This window comes from Pseudorca crassidens, chromosome X (assembly GCF_039906515.1).
Source record: "Pseudorca crassidens isolate mPseCra1 chromosome X, mPseCra1.hap1, whole genome shotgun sequence".
Taxonomy (NCBI): Eukaryota; Metazoa; Chordata; class Mammalia; order Artiodactyla; family Delphinidae; genus Pseudorca; species Pseudorca crassidens.
In genome coordinates, this window is record NC_090317.1 from 21,674,295 (window position 1) to 21,698,758 (window position 24,464).

The 24,464-nt window shown below is 38.1% G+C and overlaps 1 protein-coding gene and 1 long non-coding RNA gene across 8 annotated transcripts in view; one reads left to right on the plus strand and one right to left on the minus strand.

The window, feature by feature from the left end:
* Positions 1-1,193: 1,193 nt before the first annotated feature.
* On the minus strand, positions 1,194-5,941 carry LOC137217160 (uncharacterized). The gene is made up of 3 exons (XR_010940023.1): positions 5,852-5,941; positions 4,767-4,881; positions 1,194-1,671 (listed from the first exon to the last, which is right to left on the minus strand). It is a non-coding gene; the product is annotated as an uncharacterized lncRNA (long non-coding RNA).
* Positions 5,424-24,464, plus strand: part of SMARCA1 (SWI/SNF related, matrix associated, actin dependent regulator of chromatin, subfamily a, member 1) — a 69,160-nt gene continuing 50,119 nt past the window's right edge. For 4 of the 7 annotated variants that reach the window (XM_067723678.1, XM_067723680.1, XM_067723679.1 and 1 more), the window contains exons 1-9: positions 5,424-5,778; positions 10,313-10,399; positions 12,418-12,584; positions 12,928-13,028; positions 13,134-13,234; positions 15,819-15,998; positions 19,644-19,799; positions 20,947-21,078; positions 22,044-22,112. In XM_067723678.1, coding sequence (XP_067579779.1) covers positions 5,605-5,778; positions 10,313-10,399; positions 12,418-12,584; positions 12,928-13,028; positions 13,134-13,234; positions 15,819-15,998; positions 19,644-19,799; positions 20,947-21,078; positions 22,044-22,112 — 1,167 coding nt within the window. In that variant the 5' untranslated portion in view covers positions 5,424-5,604. The remainder of the gene's footprint in view (positions 5,779-10,312; positions 10,400-12,417; positions 12,585-12,927; positions 13,029-13,133; positions 13,235-15,818; positions 15,999-19,643; positions 19,800-20,946; positions 21,079-22,043; positions 22,113-24,464) is intronic. The other 3 variants (XM_067723675.1, XM_067723681.1, XM_067723676.1) reach the window with 1 other exon arrangement.

A 24,464-nucleotide genomic window follows, 5' to 3' on the forward strand; every position in this document is an offset into this window, starting at 1 on the left:
AATCACTTGGCAAACAACAATTCTGCCTTATCCGCAATTTAGTTTAGGACTTTAGTTCTGGACTTTCTCATATCCTGGCTTTTTCCTTGGCTCAGTCTGAAACTCAAAGCATCACCCTGCTTTTCTTTTTGTTAACTACCATCCATTGAATGCATATTACATGCCAAGACCATGCTAAATGTTTTACGTATACTTTTACATTAAGTCCTCATAAAGCCACTTTGAGTTAGGTATTATATCCATTTTACAGATGCAAATCTGAGGCTTAGAGAGGTTAAATAATTTGGTAGAATTCGAACTCCAAGTCTTTCCAACTCTAGAGCCCAAGCTGGTAATAATTGGCTATTCTGCCTCTAATAATATTCACCATTTGGTTTTAGCAAATCCAATTCAGATTACTTAGCATGTGTTTCATGTTTTAGGGCTTGCATGGTGTGTGTAGAATTTCAGGGTGGGAAGTATTTAAAAAATCTGGCTATAACTTTTTCCTGAGCTAGGTTTTGTGTGATAACTTTTAGAAGTAAAAAAAAAATTCTTTTACACGCAACTTAAAATGATAAAGTCAAAAAAAAACCACCAAAAAACAGTTCCTTAACCCGGTAACATTACTGTAAACAGCACAGTAATTTATATTTCTTCTTTTACATTACACCTGAAATAACTGCATTGTCTCTTCAGTATGAAATAGTCCCTTTTTGACTTACCCTGTCTACTAGCTCCTACTCCTTCCGTTAGGGATTATTTCAACCTGTCAAGTTTTCAGCAATATTTTTTGATTCACTTGTGAAAATGTTATTTTTCTCTGTATTTTTAATTGAAGTTTTACAATATTGTGTTAGTTTCAGGTGTACAGCAAAGTGATTCAGTTATATATATATATATATATATATATATATGTTATTTATTATATAAGCATGAATACCTTCATGGAGGAAAATTAGGATTAGAAAAGCAAAAATAAGAAAAAAGTCACACATAATCCCACCACCTTGCTGTAACTACTGTTAACATTTAGAGTGGAACCTTCCAGACTTTTCCTTTGTGGAAATCTACTTATGTAAATAATTTCTATCTTTTTGCAAAAATGGGATCACTCTGTTTTCTTGTTTGCCTTTTTTTTACTGAGAAATATATTAGAAGCATATTTCCATGTCATCAAATATATATTACATAATTGTTCATAATGACCACTTAGTATCCCATTTATGAATGTACTATACAATATTCTGCCAAACACTTCTTCTTGGACATCTAAGTTGTTAGGTTTTCCCCACTCCCTGACCTCTAACTGTACTGAGTTCATTCCTGTTCCAAGAATTTACTTTGGGTACATGCAAGAATCCCAAGTTATTCTCCAACTTCCACTTTACAACAACTTTTACATGGAGCTAAAGAAATTATCTGTCTGTATATAAAACCAGAGCCTTAAGAGTGACAGTTTCTTCTAATAAACCCAGAGTGAACACCATGGAGACAATCGGCAGAAATATTTTTCCGTCATTTTCTCAACATGATTTCTACTGTCAAGGAGGAAGCCTTGTGAAGAAGAGAGTACTTAATAAAGGTGAGGTTTGGAGCCAGACAGTCTGGGATTTGAATCTGCCTTCTGTCATTCACCAGCCTTGGACCTCAGATGAGTTGTTTAGCCTCTCTAAGCCTCTGTTTTCTGATCTGTAAAATAGGGATAATAATATTCATTTCATAAAATTACCAGGAGGATTAGCAATATCATATGTAAAGAACCTAGCACAGTGCCTGATACAATAGTGGGTACTCAAGAAATGGTAGACGTATACTAGCTATTACCATCACCTTTTCCTTGACACACAGAGCACCGAGAAAACAACACATTTTCAAAAATGTCACTATTGGGACTTCCCTGGTGGTGCAGTGGTTAAGAATCCGCCTGCCAATGCAGGGGACATGGATTCGAGCCCTGGTCCAGGAAGATCCCACATGTCACGGAGCAACTAAGCCCGTGAGCCACAACTACTGAAGCCCATGCGCCTAGAGCCAGTGCTCTGCAACAAGAGAAGCCACCGCAATGAGAAGTACGCGCACCACAACAAAGAGTAGCCCCCGCTCACCACAACTAGAGAAAGCCCGCGCGCAGCAACGAAGACCCAATGCAGCCAAAAATAAATAAATAAAATAAATTTATTAAAAATAATTCTAAAACCAAAGTGTGCATGCATCACAAAATTTGTTTAAAAATGCCACTATCATAAATGTCTTTGACAAGAATGGTGAAGAAGCTCACTGATATGAACAGAATGGTCACTAGAGTGGCAAGCAAGATACTGTCACCAGAATCCTTTGTACCAGCTTCTGAAGAACATTGATCAGTGGGATCACAATGTGGTTTTTTGTCGTACTGTAGTTTCAGTGATAAATTTCAGATACTGGATAGAGAAGGAATGCCCCTGACCTTGCCTTTATGAATGCCCTTGACCTTGCTTTATGAACTTTATAAAAGTATTTAATACCACCACTGGACACGCATTCTGGTAGCTACTAAACAAGTTTGGCTATGTGAAAATGACTATTGGATAACTTCTACAATATTCACAATCTGCCAAATGGACGTATTGTCCTGTCCTATAGACTAGGATTTGTTTTGAGGTTCCCAAATATGACCCCATGGTTCTCTATAAAAAAAATTTGCTTTGTTCTCCAACCTCAACGTTGCAGAGCAATTCAAGACCATTTCAAATGAAAAGACATAATTCGGGAAAGTAGTAGCAGACAGGGCAAGGTGTTGAGTAGGATCAGAAATGAGGTGACTCTTGCAGAACAAAGTCTACAGATCATGAATTTTAGGCAGATTTGCAAATAAGGATAGCACATGCTCTGTAAATAGCAGTTGTTGCCACAAGCCAAAGGGCAATATTTACATGAATCCAGTGGCAAGGTCTATGGACCAAGCATTGACCTTTCCAGCCAAACTTATACTTGGTAGCACTTTCAGCCGCATCATCTCGAAAAGGAAGATGCATTATACATACAAGAAAAATTGCCAATGTATCCCCCAAATTAATTTCTTTTTTTGGAACTTGGAACACATGTTCCCACAGAAAAGGTGTTAGGAAAGGATTTGAGTTTCCCAGATTTCCTCACAAAAGTGCATTTAGCCCACGATGTATCTGAAATACCATACATTGGCAGTGAGAAATACAATAGGATAAAGTACACTTGCAAGCAGGAACACATCAATACACAACGAATATTTCTTGAGTCTTTCTCCTTTGAAGCCCCAGGCAATGAAAGGGGACTTCTATCCTCCCACAGCTGCAGTTTGGTAATAAAGAACTCTTCCATTGCCCTCATCTGGAAGGTCCTTCTCAAGTCAGGTGGATGCATGCATTGCAGCATCCTTCTCTCTCAGCGCTTCTTGAACTTTCCCACCAGACAACTCTGAATGACTGAGGAGACTGAACAGTTAGTGGGGAAGGGGTAGGATATCCAACTGGAAGTCTCAAGCTTTTATTTGGAGATACTTCAAATTCTGCAGTTCATTCCTTAATACATCTACACATTTTAATTAAAAAAAATTGTGTTTTAGGCTTCCCTGGTGGCGCAGTGGTTAAGAATCCGCCTGCCAATGCAGGGGACGTGGATTCGAACCCTGGTCCAGGAAGATCCCACATGCCGCGGAGCAGCTAAGCCCGTGCGCCTCAACTGCTGAGCCTGCGTGCCACAGCTACTGAAGCCTGTGCACCTAGAGCCCGTGCTCCGCAGCGGGAGAAGCCACCGCCATGAGAAGCCCGCGCACCACAGCGAAGAGTGGCCCCCCGCTTGCTGCAACCAGAGAAAGCCAGTGCTCAGCAACGAAGACCCAATGCAGCCAAAAATAAATAAATAATTTTTTAAAAAAATCGTGTTTCAAATGACCTGTTAAGTGACTTAATTCCATTCCACTTTTGGACTACAGTTGACGCTTCAGAAATATGAAGTATTTTTAATACTTAGACTCCATATACCTGTTGGATAGTACACATGTGTACTTCAGGGTGAGAAACGTGGGCACTGGGGGAAAAATCTAAAGTAAATGAGAAGAATATAATGAAAGTAAAATCAGAGCAAAACTAGAACCACCAGCCTCTCCTTTCCTCTCAGTGGCACACTCCTTCAATCTCCTGTCTTGCTCTTTGCCTCTTTTTCTCTGTTCAAAACCAGTCCCTGGACAGGATCTCACACTCATTCACATTAAGGTATAAATGATCAAAACCAGCTAAAATCTCACAAGGTTTCTGCACATTAAGGAGTCACAGCTTTAAAACAAAAGGGAATTTAGGGTATTATCCCCAGGAAAAAGGGATATATTTGGGGGACAATTGTGTGCCTTCCTGCTCTTTGCAGAAATCACACTTGATTTCAGATTGGGAATTTAGGAAGGTGTGTTAAGGGAAATTAATCATGATTTCTTTCCACTTTGGAAAATACTTGCTTCATTTTGGAAATTGTATGTTTTGTGATTGTTGTTTGGTATACTGTGTTTTATATGTTTTCCTATCTTTTGTCCCTAATGACTGGAATTTTAAGACTAAGATGTTAATCTTCCCGTTATTGATCAAAATAACTGGTGGGGAGAAATAGAAACAATAATATTTAATAACTGACATTTGCATACCCTTTACAAAATGCTTTTATATCCGTGGTCATGCATATTATTGGTGTTGAATTACTACTAAATAACAACGGGGATACGAATAAAATACACAAAAAAACACAATAACTCAACCCAATTATTAGTATTAGGCACCTACCATGAGTTGCCCGAGGTTCTGTGGGGACCTTGACCTTGATCCCCAGGACTTTTAAAATTCAGTGGTGAAGGCAAAAGAAGGGCTCCTGCACATTGGCCATCCGAGAGGTATCAGACTGGAAAACAGAGCGAATATACGTAAAACCCAGGTCACGCTTTGCCTTGTAAGTGAATGTTTGCAGCTGCAATCTAGAGATTGAAGGAGTGCTTGTGCTTCTGCAGAATTTACGAAGGTGGGAAGAGCACCACCAGTCCCCCTTTGGGGACCTGGGAAAGGGAAGTCCCCAGAGGGGTTCTGGGCTTTGCAAATGGTGAGACAGACCTTCTACAGTACAGTTATAAGCAGAGGAAAAGTTCTTTGTGCAAGAAGGGGAGAGCGCCCCGAGGTACAAAGAGCAGATTTAAGGGGAAGAGGATTCTTTCTGCACACATCTGCGAGGGGAGCTGAGGCTGACTGTTGGGGGCGTGAGGGGAAGGAGATTTTTAGGGGGCCGCGGGCTGTGGGTTCCCGCCTCCACCCCTGTCCGCGCCCCACGCTCAGGCAACAGTTGGTCGTGCGGTGCCGGCCCGGGCTCCGGGTGGGGAGGGGGAGTCTCGCGATCGTTGAGGGGGGGTGGAGGAAGGGGGGAGGGTGACGGGGGGAGGCCATGACGTAGGGTGGGTGGACGGAAGTGGGGCAGGGTTGAGGGTTATTTAAAGAAGGGGGGCCCGAGTGAAAGGGTTGGAAGCCAGTGATTCCCCACCCTTGCTCCATCTAGCTCTTTCCAGTGCAGCCACTGCCGCCGCCCAGGAGCCCTCGTCCCCTTGCTCGTCCCCCTCCTCGTTCCCGCTCCAACGCCATGGAGCCGGACACCGCCGCAGTGGCAGCCACCGTGGCAGCCTCTGATGCGACCGCCACGATTGTGGTCATAGAGGACGAGCAGCCGGGGCCGTCCACCTCTAAGGAGGAGGGAGCGGCCGCCGCGGCCACCGAAGCCACCGTGGCCAACGAGAAGGGCGAGAAGAAGAAGGAGGTAAATAGGAAGGGGGTGTGTGTGCGGTGGACAAATTCTGCGCCGGGCCCCTCCGAGGGGCCCAAACCCTGACCTTTGGGCGCCGACAGGTACCCGCGGAGCTCGGCTGGGCTGGGGGCGGCGGGCGCGCGGGGTGGGGGCGGCGGAACAGTCTAGCATTCGCTCCCCTCCCCCTTCCCTTTACGCCTCCTGGAGGCCGGGGGCGGGGCGCGGGCGCGGCGCGGGGCGGCGGGTGCCCGTTATCCCGGGACTTGGGGGCTGGGGAGCCCCTCTACAGCCCCCGGCCCGCCTCGCGTTCCCGGAACTGGGGTAACGGGGTGGGGGATGGGGCCGTGCAGGAAAAAGCCTCCGCCTCTCCCTCTCCTCTCGCTCGCTCCCTCTCCCCCCCCTTCCCGTCGGCCTCTGCCTGGGAAATCTGGGCCCTTCAATCCCACACTCGCGCAAAAGGGGTTTTGCTGGGGGCTTATTTTTTTTGAAATTTGAATTTCCAGGTGCCGGTGGTTGGAAGGCGGAGGACGATAGGAGAGACTTTTATTTCTTTGATTGGCAATGTCGGCCCCTTGGGTGGCAGGGGAAAAAAAAAATCATCCCTTGTTCGTTTGGTCCCCGCCTGCTGAGTTAGGCGGGGGTGTCACCCCGAGAAAATGAGCTCTCAGCGTTGTACCCCCGCCCCCTCCCAATCCAAACCCCAAACTGAGGCACGGTGGACGCTGGCTTAGGAAAATTTCCAACGTGTGCACCCTCACCCTCTCCTGCCCCGCCCCCGACGGTATAGTGTTTCACTCCAGGGCCACCCAAATGGTCCCCCAATCCGGCCCCAAGCCTTCCAGGCTTCCGCCTCCCTTTCCTAGTGGGCGCTGCTGGCTCCTGGACACACGCAGGTTTAAAAAAAAAATTTTTTTTAAACTCAGCGTCGCCAGGATGAACTGCTGCTAATGTACGTAAGGGGACGGCTATGACACCTATTAAAGCCAGATCCAGAAAAATATATATTATCTCCATAAGGCATATATCATATGGGCCGAGACGTGCAAATAAAACTATGAAACTCGTTGAAAAAATTGAGATTAAAAAAATAGGATGGGGCATAAGGATTTTTGATGTATAATAAAATTGTGGAACGGATCTTTCATGGCTGGATTTTTTTCCGTTTACGAGTAGACATATCGCAATTAAAAAAAAACCGTAGGTAATTAAAATTATGCTTTAGAGATCTCCAGTGGCTTTGTCTGGATCATTATATGGTACTATATGACCAAATGAAAAGCTATTGAGGGAAGTTAACACCTTTCGCCGCGAATTAGAGTAATTTTAAATTCAGCAGTTGCTTCAGTGACATATTTTACTGTTACAAGGTTGACTAAACAGAAGGACGATTGTAGTGCTAAGTGAAAACCATAGAAAACATACGCATATTAGGATCTGTGTGGTACTTGGATCGGTAAGACAATATTGATGATTAAAGCTGGGCCAAATACCAAGCATCAGTATAAATCAATGTTGGGAAATTCAGGAGTGCATCTAGGTGCCTTTTATTCCCTAGATGGGGTAAATGTAAGTGCTCCGCTGTCTTTTGTATGGCAGTAAAGGTTGTCGAATTTCCAGGGTGTATAAATTTTTTGAATTGTGAAGAGACTGGGAATCAATAAAAATCCTGTATAATCAGAGAGTTGATGCATATATATTACTACAACTCTGTGGCCTGATCAGAAATTGCACTAATAGTATCTCATTTGTCCGCTCAGCGTAGGGAAATGAGGTGCTGCCTGGAAGGAACTTTCTGGATATCTGAAGTTCACTGATTTAGTCACTACATCTTTTTTAATTTTTCCTTAAAACTCTGAGTAGTACCAAAACATCTATTTGAGTGCTTTCATTTGTACCATTGCTTCAAATAAAGTAAATCGGTACCTCCCTCCAATCTAAATATTTACACACTGCCTTGATGCCTTAAATGGTGTCCTAAAAGTGCAGATTAAATACCTTTTTCTCATGTCCGCCAGTTATTGTACTCTGACAGTGATACAAAGGCATTTGAGACCTAGGAGGTTGTTTCCCCTCAAATAACCACCTCCCAGACACTTTGGTATTGTGTTGATTTTTTCATAATTTTTCAGTCTCCTCCCTCAATTGTCAGGCTAACTATCACTTTTTAGACACTTCATCTACTTTCATCAGAAAGAATGGGTTTATGATAAAGAACGTAGATGTAACAAAACCTTTCATTTAAAACAATTGCAAAATACAAAAATACAAGGGATCCAGCGGGGAGAGGGAGATAACCTGAACACCAAGCAGAAGGGCTGTTAGCGCAATGGAACTTAAGTTTTAGTCCTGGGCTTCTGCCATCCTTTCTTGCTGTTGCCAGCATGCCTTCTTCTAGTGGTCGTTCCCAAGTCATTTGCTGCAGCTTTTATTCTCTGTAGAATGGGAAGCCAGATTATCAAACTTGCTGGAATTGCGTATCAAATAAAAGAAAGTAGGCTCTGAATGAGAGCATTTTCGTGATGCATAAAGTAGATGAGAGTGGATTATCTTGTGACATTTAGCTACAGAAGGGTATTTTTGCTTACCTTCTGGTTCTTGAACTTCCTTGGTTTAAGTGACAGTTGGATAACCTAACGCTGTGAAAATTAGAGTTGGTATTTTTGGTAATGAAAATGTCAAGAAAAAGGTCATGGTCTTTAAGACAGGGCATCTTGGTGACCTTGTGCTGCATTCTCATGGCATCTAGACTACCAGATGATAAAATCCATAAGGAATTCATTAGAATATCTTAGTCACCTTTTATCTTTTCTTGTATGAGAGGGTTTATTTGTGAAAACATACACAGACACAAATGGAAAGGTTTAGAAGGTAGGTATTTTAAAATTTGTTGTGGAAGATAGTGCCAATTAAGTAATTACCTACAGCTTTTAATGGCAATGCTCAAGGTTAGGAATTTTAATTAGCATATAATTAAAATTTTATGGTATTCTACCACAAGGTAAGCAAAAAAGTAAAGAGTAAAATGTTTTTCTAATAATAAAGCTTTAATTTTCTATAAGTGAAATTTGTATCCCACATTATTAGATATACACTTGTGTATGTGAGGGAAAGTAATTTTGAAACTTGAAAACTAGATTTCATTTAGCTTTTCAGGGAATGATAAAGGTGTGGATTTTGTTATCGAATTTTCCTTGTTGCTTTGAAAATAAAATAGGGTTTCTAGTGTATGTGACAGTTTGAAAGTGTGGTATTGAGGGCATTTTAGTAGTTTCTATTCTCATCCATCCAGAATTACATTCAGAACATCCCACATACATACATATGAGATGCTGTAAATCAAGATGGCTGTTGTTTGGGCTAAGAATAACTGAAAAATATCTGATCAGTGCTCCAAAGGAGAACCCTGACCAGAGTCAGATTCCATAATCTTAGTCTGGATTTCCTCAAAATAGAAATTTTAGTAAATGTTAGAAAACATTTATTAACTACTGGAGCCATGTTTTTCTTATGTTTAAGATCACATTCTTGTCTTGATTTATGACCTAAGTTTTCAGGAACAGGCTGTCAAAAGCCGTGCTCAAATGGACATAATTTCTTTAGTTTTCACAAACAGATTTGTGTTTTGACTTTGCAGTCTGTGTTAAAACTGGAATACTCTCCACTTTGGTACTAATGGGTAGATTTGTGTTTTTATTATTTTATTTCTTGATTTCTTACAGGGAAGGAGGTGTATTCTACATATCTATTTATATTTACAAGTACCAGCTTTGTCTTTATAAAGGATAGGATGTATGAGATAACCCCCTAGATAATTTCAGTATTTTAAAGTAGCTGATTTATATTACTTTTCACTAAATTACAGTTTTTTTAAATATCAAAGGTTAATAGTTAATAGCCCTGAGAAACTGCTTCTACAAAATATTCGTGTTTATAAATAGTTTTAAAAGGTTTTCTTTCCAGTAGGAGAAAATTAACATAAACCAAAAGTTTGAAACTGTACTATTTCATTATTTTAAATATAAATGTATGCACTGCAGTACATAAAACAGTTTGAATGTTCTAATCAGAATATAAAACAATATTAAAAAATCATATCTTTTCAGGAACAAACCACAGTCTTTTCTTCTGAAAGTTTGGCTTGTTACATTAAGAAGTGTTTCTGAGAATTAATATTTATTTTCCTTGAATTCTTTGGTTTGTGGTTGATAATAGTCTAGATTTTAAATCTCCTATTTGGTGGTTATACACTTTCTTGCACTTTAAATTAGACAGTAGGTGAAAAGGCTCATTTTCCCACCTTTTGGTTTTTATTTTAATTAATGTTATTTCGCTGGCTTTCACAATTCTTCGGATTTTTTTTTAATTGGACCTCAGGTGCACAGAACTGGATTAATCATAAGCCCTGTTCATGGCATGCTCTCATCACTGGTCCAGGCATGGCCCATGTTGATTTATTTATTTAGTATTTAATTACTTTTTACTTTCTTCAAATGAGAATGTTGACCTTGCTTTGCAATTTGATGATTTATTTTCTTTGAAATTCTAGAAAATCCTTTCTCCATTTCAACTCAAACTTGCTGCTAAAGCTTCTAAATCTGAAAAGGAAATGGATCCAGAATATGAAGAGAAAATGGTAAATATGTTCTTGGCTAGGACAGTGAATACAGTAGTTGATTTGTATAGAGGACATGTGAAAGATTAAAAAATATATGTGTTTAATGAATACAGAATCATAGGTTTTAGAATTGAAAAGTAATTTAATATATCATCCACCATAATAGATTTTTGATGGATAAATGAATCTCCTCACTTTCGGATGAGGAAATAAAGTATCAGAGAAATGATATGGAATAGTTGGGACTAGAAGGCACATCTCTTCACTTTTGTTTAGCACTCTTTACCCCATAATAGGGTGTTTTATGCTAGAAATATTTTATCCACGAAGTGAAAATGTAAGTGGATAAAATATCAATATGGCTGAGAGAAAGCAGGTCACAAAACCAGCCTGGTATTTTCTTCTCCCTCTCTCCTTGCTCTGGATGTGTGAATGAATGCTGCACATTATGAAACATGTAATATGGTAATACATTTTCCTGAGGGAAGGCTATTTGCCCAATGTATGAAAATATTACATGCTTAAGCAGTATAACCATAATTACACCCACCTATGGCTTTGCTCTACATTTAATTATTTAATTTTTAGTCACTAAAACCCATATTTTAGCTTTAATTTTAACTAGACTTTTATGCCCTGGGATCTTTCAAAACCAGTGAACTTGGTTAACTGAAAAGAGAAATTAATAGGCAGTTAGAACTGATTGTTTTTTGGTCAAGGGGCTGTTTTTGAAGTAATATTATAAAAATTAGTAGAGATGAAGTACATTTTTTGGTTGTTCATGGTGATTTTACAAAACTCCATGCCTTAATGTTTAAGGCCACATCTAACGTAGACAGTTAATGTTTTAACAACTCTAAAAACAACATTCCAGTGAGGATAACATAAAATGGAAAGGTTTTGGCCTCCTTCCAGCTACTGGTCTGAATGTATTTGTCTAATTCTTATATTTATGTTAATGAATTCTTGTAAGATTCTGATGTTATTAATTATGCATCCTTCATTGGTAATCAAATGTTCTCTACCCTGTGGTCAGAAAGTGACTGGGAATTTAAAAATCACCTTGGTTTTTTTCTTTATCTTGATCTTTTAGGATTTTTTTAGTGAAAAAAAGTTTTATTGCATTTATTGGTATAAGCTATATGACCTTTTAAAATGTATTGAGAAATTATATATCGATCTTTCTTTCTTTCTTTAACATCTTTATTGGAGTGTAATTGCTTTACAATGGTGTGTTAGTTTCTGCTGTATAACAAAGTGAATCAGCTATACATATACATATATCCCCATATCTCCTCCCTCTTGCGGCTCCCTCCCACCCTCCCTATCCCACCCCTCTAGGTGGTCACAAAGCACGGAGCTGATCTCCCTGTGCTATGTGGCTGCTTCCCACTAGCTCTCTATTTTACCTTTGGTCGATTTTTAATTGTTAACATATATCAACTATTTCACTTATATATGTGTGTGTGTATATTTTTTCTCCAAATCCTCACTTTCGGGAGAAACTTTATATACTCATAGCATAAAACACAGTTTTCCAGATCACTATATTTGAAGAGAGAAATGTATTGTACCATGACATTGAAAGTATTTTGAGACAAGATGACACTGTATTCTAAGATTTAAATTGTTTCTAGATGAAGCTTGAAAATTCTTGGTTGGCTTTCCAAACCATTCAGGATTTGCCTTTTGACCCCAATTCTTTAAGCAGAGTACTTCTTATTGAGTCATTTATTAAGTCTGTCGGATCACTTGGCTTCTACTCAAACCATCTGAAAATACCATTTTCAAATTCTGCTACTTACTAGCTGTGGGAACTTGGGCAAGTTACTTACCCTCTCTGTGCCTCAGTTTTATCATCAGTAAAATGGGGATAATACTAGTACCTACCTCATAGGTTTATTAAGAGAATTAAATGGGTTAGTATGTTTAAAGTGCTTAGAACATAGTACAAATTAAGTGCAATATAAGTATTTGTTAAATTTTGAATGAACACAAAAAGAAATCATTACTTTTTCTTTTGTCTTGTAAATTAGAAAGCAGATCGAGCAAAGAGATTTGAATTTTTACTGAAGCAGACAGAACTTTTTGCACATTTCATTCAACCTTCAGCACAGAAATCTCCAACATCTCCTCTGAACATGAAATTGGGACGCCCTCGAATAAAGAAAGATGACAAGCAGAGCTTAATTTCTGTTGGAGAGTATGTTGGCATCTGTCTCTCTACTTTCTTCCCTCTCTCCTTCCCTCCCTTCCTCCTGCCCCCCTTCTACCTCCCTTCATACTTCCCTTCCTTCTTCACTTATTCAGTGTGATTTTATATTCAAAAAATATGGTTATTGTCAGTGTAAGTATGTTTTGGAGGCAACAATATTTCTTATCTCAGTAGAAGTCAATCAGTAAAAAGGTAGGCTGGTTCTACCAACTTCTAAGCAAGACTCTAGATAACGCTTCTTTTTTCATAAAAGATATTAACAGTGTATACTGACTTAATTGACACCTTAGCATTTGGGTTGAATACGAAGGTATTTCTTTTTTCATTTCAGCTACCGTCACAGGCGCACAGAGCAAGAAGAAGATGAAGAGCTGCTCTCGGAGAGTCGGAAAACATCTAACGTGTGTGTTAGATTTGAGGTGTCACCTTCATGTAAGTACTTCATCATGTTGGTGTTTTTTGTTTTCAGTTTAGTTTTAGAAAATTTTACTTGGTTGTATTAATGAAATTATGAGAGCCTTGATTTTTTTTTTTCAGATGTGAAAGGAGGACCACTGAGAGATTATCAGATTCGAGGACTGAACTGGTTGATCTCTTTGTATGAAAATGGAGTCAATGGTATTTTAGCTGATGAAATGGTAAGGAGTTGGTAGCTTAAAACACATTCTTGGTTATCAGTAATTTTATGTAAATTTGAAATACCTGAGCTGAATTTCCCCCTTGGGGTTTGGAGGCTAATTGTTTTATTTAGTTATAACATAAAAGGCATTTGTGAAGTCTAGAATTGTTTCTTTAAGTAACCTCTAGAACATATACTTTCACAGGCCACAAAATTCTTAGTGAGATTTTCTCAGATGGTATAAAAAAAACCTCCTTGTACTTTTGTTCATGTTTGCACTATGGCCTCCAGGAAGCTCAGAGCCCTAGTGAATACCAAAATGGAGCATCAGTGTAACTTTTAATGGTCTGCCCATTGTGTCCTTTGTGCCTTTTCCTATCCTTTAGCTTTTAGTCTTACTTTCCTTGGCCCCTCTTTATTTCTTTTTGACCATTAATTTATGTTCCATGTTTTCATTGTAGGCTACCTGAAATCCTTTTGGGAATGAGGTGGCGATAGAAACCAAACGCTAAATGAATGAATGTATGCATGAGTGAATGTAAATGCCTCCATGTGTGATCAAAGAAAGTGTGAGGAACAAAAAAGTGAAGAGCATTGTTGAGTCTTGACAGTAGAGTGCCAGCTGGGAGTCAGGAAATGAGCTAAGGAATGATGGACATGCAGTTGTCCCTCCATGTCCGAGGGAGATTGGTTCTGTGACTCCCAGGGATACCAAAATCCATGGAAGCTCAAGTCCTTATATGAAATGGCATAGTACAGTTGGGCGCTCTGTATCCGCGGTTTGCCATCCACAGATTTTGATCTGTGGTTGGTTAAATGCCCGATGTGAAACCTGTGGATTTTGAGGGCAGACTGTGTAAAAAAAAAGACTGAAGAGAAAAAGTAAGGCCATTTAAGATGCTAATTCATCAGGTCAGAGGAGTGTATGAAGACCTGGTTTGGCATTTTAAGACCAAATGAATAAGGTGGGATTTAAGAGAGGGCAGTGATACTCATATATGTGACTCTGGAGCCATATTTACAATCACATATCCATATGGGCCACATGACTATCGATGCTCTATAGCTTGTAGTGTAGTAGTCAGTCCCGTAGGTACTCATCCCTGGCTAAGCAACTGTTAGGTGTGTGGCAAGTCCTTTAAATCAAGGGTCTGTAGCTCCTTATATTTAGTATTCTGGGTTGGAAACTACAGTCAGCTCAGACAGGGAGGAGCTTAGTTAATTGGACAAGAGAAAGATCAGGGTTTGCCTCACGCTCCTCTTGGCTGCAGCCTGTCTAAAGATCCTTCATATTGAAGTTATGCTGACACCAGCTATGTTTTAATTACTAAAAAGGGGAAAGATACTTCGAGTATAGAAAATTTGGAAAAAAGTTGAGAAAAAATTAAAAGTAAGTTATAATTTTGTTACCTCGAAATAACCATAGTTAACATTTTGGCATATTTCTTTTTAGTCTTTTTCCTCTGGTTGTATTTATTTTGCATAGTTGAGGTCGTGTTATATATGATTTGGTATTCTGATTTCTTCACATTCATACATATTTTCCACACAATTAAAACATTTTGGTAAGAATAATTGTTAATTACTGCATAATAATTAATCCTAGGGAGGTTCCATAATTTTATTCATTTCCTCCCTTATTGCTGGTCATATGGATTGGTTGATAGTATATATTCTATATATGTATATCGTATATGTTGACTGATATATATGTATATATTTGATATATAATAATACTGTTATGAGAACCCTTGTAATTTAGTTTTTCTGCACCTCTCAAATTATTTCCATAGGATTTCTAGAAGTGCACTTACTTGGTTAAGGAGAATAAACATTTTAAGATTTTAATGCATAACATCCATAAAACTCATCTCATAAGTGAAATATCAGATAGGATAAATGCTATAAAAATAGCTTTAAGCTTAGGTTTATAAATGCAATGTATACCTTGTATAGCGATAAAGCCAGAAACTGTTTTGAAAGGTCATACAGCATAGGACATAGTTCTCTTTCCCATAGGTTAGGTAGTGGATTCATGGGTGTTCAGTATATTATTTTTTAAAAAGTCCACTGGACTAGGTGATCTCTACAGTCCTTTCTGGCTGCAAAGTTCATTTATGTTCTGTTCTTTTATGATTCATTAGGTCTTCAAGGGTGTGAGATGCAAGTATAGAGCTACATGCCCCTTGAAATGCATAGTCTGAATATTTCATGTCTGGGCTGTAATAATGTTGGGGTCAATGGGAAAGAAAGACCGGTATCTAAGCAGGCTGATAAAGGAAATGTGTCTTTGTGAAATACACGAAATTCCTAATTTTGCAAACTAGTAGAAAAAATAATATAGGTTGCTTGCTCCTTTAGGAGTAAAAGTCTCCTAAATAGAAAATTGCTTTGTTGAGCAACTTTCTAACTGCAAGTTCTTAGCTTCTTTTTGTGCTCAGGGTAAGTATTGAATTGGAATGTTTATTCATTTAAAAAAAAAGTCTTTTAACTTTTCCCTATGTGAGATAGTTGGCAAATATCTTTTGTAAAGTTGCTACTAACAAATGTTTCATTAAATAAAAAATGTTTATGGCTTTCTTTTCCTTGTGATGGTAACGCAGGGCCTTGGTAAGACTTTACAGACAATTGCTTTGCTTGGTTACCTGAAACATTACCGAAACATTCCTGGACCTCACATGGTTTTAGTTCCAAAGTCGACTTTACACAACTGGATGAATGAATTTAAGCGATGGGTCCCATCTCTTCGTGTTATTTGTTTCGTTGGAGACAAGGATGCGAGAGTAAGTGAGAAACAGGTTTCAAAAGGCAATCGAGGATAACATCATTTCTGTGGTTAAGTTTTATTGCTATAAAAGACATTCGAGTTGACTGCTACTACTAAATAGCACTTAAGTTGTGCTTACTCTTTGTTAGGCTCTTTTGTAAGTGCGTTTTATATATTAATTAAGCTAATTCTCACAACACTCCTATGAGGTAGATGTGTTACCTATTCATAACAGAAAACCCATTATTATGCTTATTGGCATTTACTTTTAACTAGCTCATTAACCTAAGCATTTTGAATTGCACTTTTAAGTGATGTTTTATTTTTAAAAATCTTACTTTATTGACAGTCTAGCTTTTCAGTGATTCTATCATTTGTGCTGTTTTGATGCCAAAAATGTATCAATTTGCATTTCAATTTTTTTGTTTAAATTTTTTACTTTTGACTTTGACTTGTTTACACGCACACATGCACATGCACACACACATGAATGGAACTTTTTCTCTTTGTACAGAGAGCCTTGTGTTTTGTGTTTATGCATAGACACAGCTTTCAGTTTTGATCTTTGAATAGAAAAATACATGTGTGCATACATTCTTAGATAATATCAGAAATTCTGGGCTCTTGTTTAAAGTAGCTATTTGTCAATCTAGTAGGCTACAATTATTTTAGGACTGTTGAATTAATCTAAAAATAATGAATTATGCAAAAATACCAAAATGAATAGTCAGTTTAGAAAGCATATGATTAAACTTGGTCTTTATTTTGCCTCCAGAGAACATAGTTTAGAGTAAAGATTTATTCTATTTTACATATTTAGATAGGTTATCAAAAGATATCCTCAAAAGAATGGTAGCATAATGAATTATGTGATTTTATTCTTATCATTTTGCTTGAAGAAAAATTACTTAAAGTTATTTAAATTTAACTTATAAATAATTTAAATATTGAAATACTGAGCTCATAAATATAGAATTACAGGCTTGATTCTTCCCTATGCCTAATATTTCGCAGTAGCAAATTAGTCACTTAGAAATCTTTCTGATTGCTGCTATTATGTAATACCATTTCTTATAAAATTTTGTATTTCTAAAGTATTGATTTGTTTTGCTGAAATTATTCGTTTTATGTATGTATGTATGTATGTATGTATGTATTTTTGGCTGCGTTGGGTCTTCGTTGCTGTGTGCAGGCTTTCTCTAGTTGCAGCAAGCAGGGCTGCTCTTCATTGCAGTGCGGGGGCTTCTCATTGCAGTGGCTTCTCTTGTTGCAGAGCACGGACTCTAGGCGCACGGGCTTCAGTAGCTGTGGCTCGCGGGCTCTAGAGCGCAGGCTCAGTAGTTGTAGCGCATGGGCTTAGTTGCTCCGCGGCATGTGGGACCTTCCCGGACCAGGGCTCGAACCCATGTCCCCGGCATTGGCAGGCAGATTCTTAACCACTGCGCCACCAGGGAAGTCCCTGAAATTATTCTTGAAGGTCATAGATATTGAGAAATATCTAGGCTTGTGTTGTCATCATGTCTCAGTAAAAATGTATGTCAGTGGTTTTTGACTATATTATGTGGAATCCAAGGGTTTCATGAAGTGTCTCTGGGAGTTTTCAAGAAAGGGTGGATGTATTTAATTGGTGACTGCCCTATCTCTACCCCATGGGAGGTTGAAATTCTTCTAGACACTTCGAAAACTTCTTAATCATGAAAACTAACCTTCAAAGTCAATGTTTTGCAAATTGCCACTCATTAATGGGTTGGGGTTCAGTTTAGTGGGTGGTGACAACAATTTTTTAAAACACTGAGATAGAACAGAGTAGAAAGTAGCATTGAGGATATGTATTGCTTCTTTCTATATACACGCCCTCAAACATGTATGTATATACTGGATTGCGACCTAAAATACAATTTTACTGTGGGCCATGGTCAAAGAGTTTGAGAACCAGTAATTGTTAATTACATAAATAATTAATGTGCCATATGCAGCACTTAAAGATTGATGTCATTATGTGTAGAGAAAATCCAGATCATTATTTATAGACAGATTTGAGCCTTTGTACCACATGGGATAGATATATTGGATCTTTCTATTTTCTTGGCCTTCTGTAAACACTTTATGAGGTGAGTATTTTGGTAATAAAGTATTTGATGTAAGCTACAGTAGGTATTTAATTGAGGTAGGAAATTATTAGAGAAAATCCTGATCCTGTTTGAAGCTAATGTAGTCCTGAAGTATTTAGAGGTATGATTCCTAAACATAGTTTTTGACCCCTTCCTTTCACACTCCAGAGGCATCAAAGGTCATGGACATGGAAACAGGAGATCTGGTCTTAATTCTGGCTTTGCTACTGACTGTGGTGTTGAATGAATCTCAAAGGGCCTTAATTTTTGTCACCTATAATATGAGAACTTTTGGATTATGTGATCCTTATTTAATATTCTATCAAGATATTTAACTCTGAAACTATCAAGTAGTTACACAAATTTCAAAGAAGAGCTAATTTAAATTAAAATATGTGTATGTTCTATGAAACTGTACGAGGAACCATTAAACTGAGTATTTCACAAAATCAAATAAGGGTAAGGTATATGCAGGACTAAATAGGGTCTGGCACCCTGGTTCTTTTTATTTTGCCTCTAACTCCCTAATGTCTTAATTAACTTTTTGAATACCACTTCCCAGGGAGCAGCTGAGATCTACAAAGGCCTTTTATCTGTCCTCTACTTCAGTCCAGGCAATTCTTTTATACATAGTGGGCACTCATTGAATATTTGTTGAAAGAGTCCCTCGCGTGTTTGATGCATAACTGAATTTATGAAATAATGACTTTGCAGTGAACAGTCAATTTTGTTTATGCACTGTAACTTCAGATTTACAGTACTAACCAGTCCCTTCTCAATGTAGATTTTGCTGCTCCCTGTTAACCTTTGTGGTTTTATTTTGACCCGTAATAAAAAATAATCTGGAATTCAGTTAATACAAGTTAAAAATGCTTTCAATCAACTTGGCTACCACATTGGCCACTGCCTATGAAGATTTAAAAATAGTTTTAAATAGTCTCACTGTTTTAAATAGACTCATGTATCGAGAGAGAGCAAGTCCCCTTTATAAAATCACATTTGTAGTCTCATAACATCAGGAATTTCACAAAAACATTAATGGGCTTTCATGACCCCTTAACAAAATTTATGACTCATCCCTGCTAGAAAGTGAAGGAGACATACAAGAGATCTCAAAAGGTTGGAATCACTCATATATGTTGAGCTTTTTCCATTTATCGAAGTGCTATCATGTTGGTAATGCTTGGATTTTGGTAAGAGTATGGTATTCAGAAAGTAGTTCCTTTGCCCATGTCCTTTTGATCCTTTGTGGTATGAAGAGAGAGCCTAGTAATTGTCATCTTCTGGTGATATGAACTTCTCCGGTTCATTGAATATGCTGTACTCGTTTAACGGAAGCCTTTGCTTCTCTTTTGTTGATGAAAAATATTAGCATGTCATACAGATAATTGACCACAAAAGTATCTTTGGGCCTCAGATTTCCTATCTGTAAAATGGATGAGACCGAATGATTCCAAGGGTCTCTTAGAATTCTTAATAGTCTGTTGATGCTTTAATTCTGTGACATCTTGTCAACATATTCTAATATAAGGAACTTTATTTTTCATCAGGCTGCTTTTATTCGTGATGAAATGATGCCAGGAGAGTGGGATGTTTGTGTTACTTCTTATGAGATGGTAATTAAAGAAAAATCTGTATTCAAAAAGTTTCACTGGCGATACCTAGTCATCGATGAGGCTCACAGAATAAAGAATGAAAAATCTAAGGTAAGCTAGTTCTCAACATCTTTATTAAAGTTTTCTTTTAACTACAATTTCTGTTTGTTTACTTCTCTGTATTCAGAATTAAAAAAGTGATAGAAGGTTGTGATTTTATTCACAGAATGTGAAAGAAAATCAGTTTTTAAAATGATTTTGAAGTTTAAATGATTGAATATAAGACAAATGAAAATTGAGCCCAGTTTTTATGTAAAGAAAATTAGGTGTTCATTTGCTATAACTGTTGCAGCCTAAGTAACTCTGTTATGCTACAGTATTTTAATATTTTGGCAATATTTGGTGTATAAATGTCATTTGCATTGGTTTATTTTTTGAGGAGCTACCTTACGTGTATTCATGTGGATTAGAAAAAATCATTTCCTAGAATTATCTGACTTGTGTGAATTAGAGTGTGGTGTTAACATTGAAAAATACCAACATTTCTTGCCATTCAACTCCATCAACAGTAGGAAAAGCGTCAATTATTATGATGAACCTCTCTTTGGATCACTGGGCTGCTTTGGGAGAACCAGGGACACAACTGAAGCAAAATCACCAGGTGGTGCTTTTCAAATTAGAGTTAATACCCGATAAGAGGACGCATGTTAGAGAATAATTGTTAATTTAAGAGCACTATAAAAATGTGCATTTTTATTGATAAGATTACTGTTCTTTTATACTTTTTGTGCTTTAATTTTTGTGGTTTTATATTTAGAAAGTTAATATAAGATATTCGGGGAAAATGGGCTCAAGTGTGGTGCTTAAAAATTGTGACCAGGCCAAGTTAGAAGTTGGCTAGGCATGGCGGATGAACATGATTGGCAGGGAGAAGGCGATAGTGTTGTATAAAGTGACTAGCCTGAATTCCATAGAGTTCTGACTGTTTCTGTGGACCCAAAATGGAAAAAATAAATTTTTTAAAGTGGGGGAACGGTCTCAGGTGTGACTATGATCTGCATTCTTGTAAGTGTAGAAATGCCTAGAATATTTTGTTCAGTTGTGCTTCACTGTGGCAATGTCACCTGAACCAGGATATTTTGCCACAGAAAATTAATTTTCAAGTTTTATTTTATTCAAAACATGTCTTGGGTTGGATGAAGAACTGATGAACATTCTAATAAATAAAACAATGTTGACGTAACTATTATTTTTCTAGCTTTCAGAGATTGTTCGTGAGTTCAAGTCAACTAACCGCTTGCTCCTAACTGGAACACCTTTGCAGAATAACCTGCATGAACTCTGGGCACTACTCAACTTTTTATTGCCTGATGTCTTTAATTCTGCAGATGTAAGTTTGTCATACGTTTTAAGTGTAATTTTCTTATGTTCACAGACATCTGTTTTCAAAGCATAGAATGTAGATTGAAATTGATAGTTCTTTTTCATTTGTAATTCTTTATTTGTGTTTTGATTTTCTCAGAAAGGTGCTCTTAAGTAGAAATTTTTTCAAACGGGGATATTTAGAGAAATAATGTTTCTTTTCTTTGAGATTATCCTGCCTGTTAAACTTTGCCTATATAATAACATTGCTACCACAACTTATGACATAAGGTAGACTGAGTTCAGAATAGTGCTTTCTAAATTTTCTTTTAATTAAATTGGAAGGGTTTTCTACATACTAGTTTGGCAGGTGGAGTCATTGAAATAATCTTTAATTATTGCAGGTATTAACATTTGGTGAGTACTAAAGAGCTTATAATATGTGATGTGAAAAGCAACATATTTTGTAAATGTATGATTTATACTGTTTTTATCATTAACATAAGGTTATGCTAGTGCAGCAAACAGAATTGAATGATTTAAGGACTTTGGAGCTTGATTTTCCTCATTACTGATATTAATTGATAATAAAAGTACCAAGTTCAGCTATCTATTGGTTTGTATACCTTATCTTGCTTTTGTTCATTTTTACTGTTTGATTAACATTTTCATTAGCATGTCTTCGATTTTTTATTCTTATTCCTACTCCTTTTAACTGGATACAATGCTACTATGGTATGGGGAAGCCTAATAAAAGCTTTTTAAGGAAAACCTGCTGATGGAGTGCCTCTATAATGCAGTTCAGATTTTGTTAACTGCTCCAGTATTTTATCTGTTTTCAGAAGTAAATAATATTGGCCATCACAGTTAACATATTTTTACAGTGCTTTTAAAATGAATTATTGCTATATGAGTTGTATAAGAATTTATAGAATACTGCATTTATTAAAAAAAAAACTGTGCACTTACTGCAGAATTTTCACCCCTCCACAGGACTTTGATTCTTGGTTTGACACTAAAAATTGTCTTGGTGATCAAAAACTTGTGGAAAGACTTCACGCAGTAAGTAATAGCAGACAGGAAAATTTAGTAATTATATATATATAACTGAGCTAGAAAACAAGCTGCTATAGAATCTGTTTGAACTTGTGGATTTGCTTCTGGGCTCAGTCTTAGTGTTTTTCCCTCTCGACTTTTCTAATAGCCTCTTTGGGAGGCAAACTCCCACTGTATCCTCAGCTTCTCTATGGAACAGCTCTTCTGCTTTGGCTCTCTCCCCAGGATAATGTGGTTCTCTCCCATAGAGGCTGTTCACTCTCCCGTACCCCACAGGTCCTTGAGATTGCATCAGTATTCTCTTAGTTCCCCAATGCCATTTCAAAACCACTGCTTCTCCACTGTCATGTGTAAAACTCTTCCTTTGAGGCTCAAGTTATCTTGCAAGTCCATCCTCCGTCCATTCTTTTCTCTGTCATCTACTCATTACCAGGTGACCCCCTCACATTCATTGAACACCAGTTTCCCCTTCTTTGTTAACAGCTTCTTGTATCCTTCTCTTTCACTCATATTACTCCATTTGTATCTGTCCTGTTATCTCACAGAGATATCCAGTGCCTGGACTCCTGCTTTACCCCCATCTGTCAGACCATTTCTGTTACATTTTCTGTATCCAGCAATGAGCCCATGTTCTATCACTTGAACCACTTTTTTTTTGCCAATATCTCAAACTCCCTTGCTCTCTTGATCTGCCATTTCTGCCCTAAAAGCCCTAAACTGGAATTATGTAACTGTCCTATGGGTTTGAATTCTGCTTCTACCACTTACTAGCAGAGTGACCTGCTCTGTACTGGGGCTGCTCAACACTGATAAAGGAGATTACACCCACTGTACAGGTTGGAGCCACTACAGTTTCATGTTCCCTAACGTAAGCTGGGATTTGATGATGTTGGTGATCCTTCAACATGGCCTTCCTCAGCATTCTTTCTCATTTCCTAGAACAGCTATTTCAGACTTTCCCCAGTCTCCCCAAGACCTCTAACCCAGGTGTTCCCTGCCCTCCTCCTTTCTCAGCAAGTACCATCATTCCTTTCTCAAAGAGAAAATAGAAGACATTAGGTAGGAACTCCTTCAAGGATATCCATCTTCCAAGGATATCTGCATCTGAGTTACCTCTGTTTGAGTGGAAGAGGTCTTTCTCCCAGCAATGGCTAATTGTTCCAACGTGAACCCTGGATCTCATCTTTTCTTGTTTCCTTATGGACTTTTCCCCTTGATTTATCCTTTTTATTGACTGAATTTTCTACCTCTCCTTCCATGTTGGCTCTTTTCCTTCAACAGGTAAATATGCTCAATTATCTCCCTTATTAAATCCTAACCCACACTTAGATGCCCCCACCTCACATACACAGAACAGTACTCCCTCAACGCTTTGTCCTTCTCGAGCTGTGATTCTGGTTTATTACCTTGATGGCTAAGCTATTTGAAAGTTTAGTTTATCCCCTCTATCTCCACCACCAAATCTCCTATTTGCTCCTTTTTTTTTTTTTTTTTGGCCGCACCATGCGGCATGTGGGATATTAGTTCTCGACCAGTGATCAAACCTCTGCCCCCTGCATTGGAAGTGTGGTGTCTCAACCACTGGACCTCCAGGGAAGTCCCTATTCACTCTTTTTAAAAATGTACACCTATAATTTTAATTGGCTTAGTGGAGTTTTGTGAGGAAGTGGGTATAGATGCATTTGCTATTTTTTGTCTGCTGTTTTTAATGAGAGTCTCAATCTTTCTTTACAGATAATACTAAAAAAAAAAAAAACCCATGTATTGTCCACTTCTCCCTCTCTCCCCCTACCCTGGAAAAATGTAAACTTGGTGTGGCAGAGACCCTGTCTATTTTCCACCACATTGTGCCCTGTGTGCCTGGTCCAGAGTAACTGCTCATTAAACATTTATTGACTTGAAGCCCTAACAGTCATCATGCTTTATGTAAATATTTATTTAGAGTTAAACAGAACAAGTCCAGAAACAAATGACCTTATGTAATAGGGAATTTATTGCAAGAATGCAGAGGAGTAGAAGATAAATCTTCCAAGAATCTTGTAACACAAGTTGTAGTACAGCTGGGCCTCTGATAGCACGAACTTGGTCAACTCTGGGGAATGTTTACTCTGTCTCTGGTGGGTCCTATTCACTCCTGAATCCATTGACCACTAGAGTTTATCCATTAAATACAATTGAAACTTACTTAACAAGTGTTTGTGATTTCAGTTACTTAGTTCAGGGTATACCTTTTGGTCAGTGCCCTAGCGTCTCTGTAATATTTAGTACCACTAACCACTCCTGCTTTAAGAGCTTTCTGTTTAGTGTCTGGGGTATGGGATGGATTTTCTCTTACCTCTTTGGCTATTCTTTTCAGTC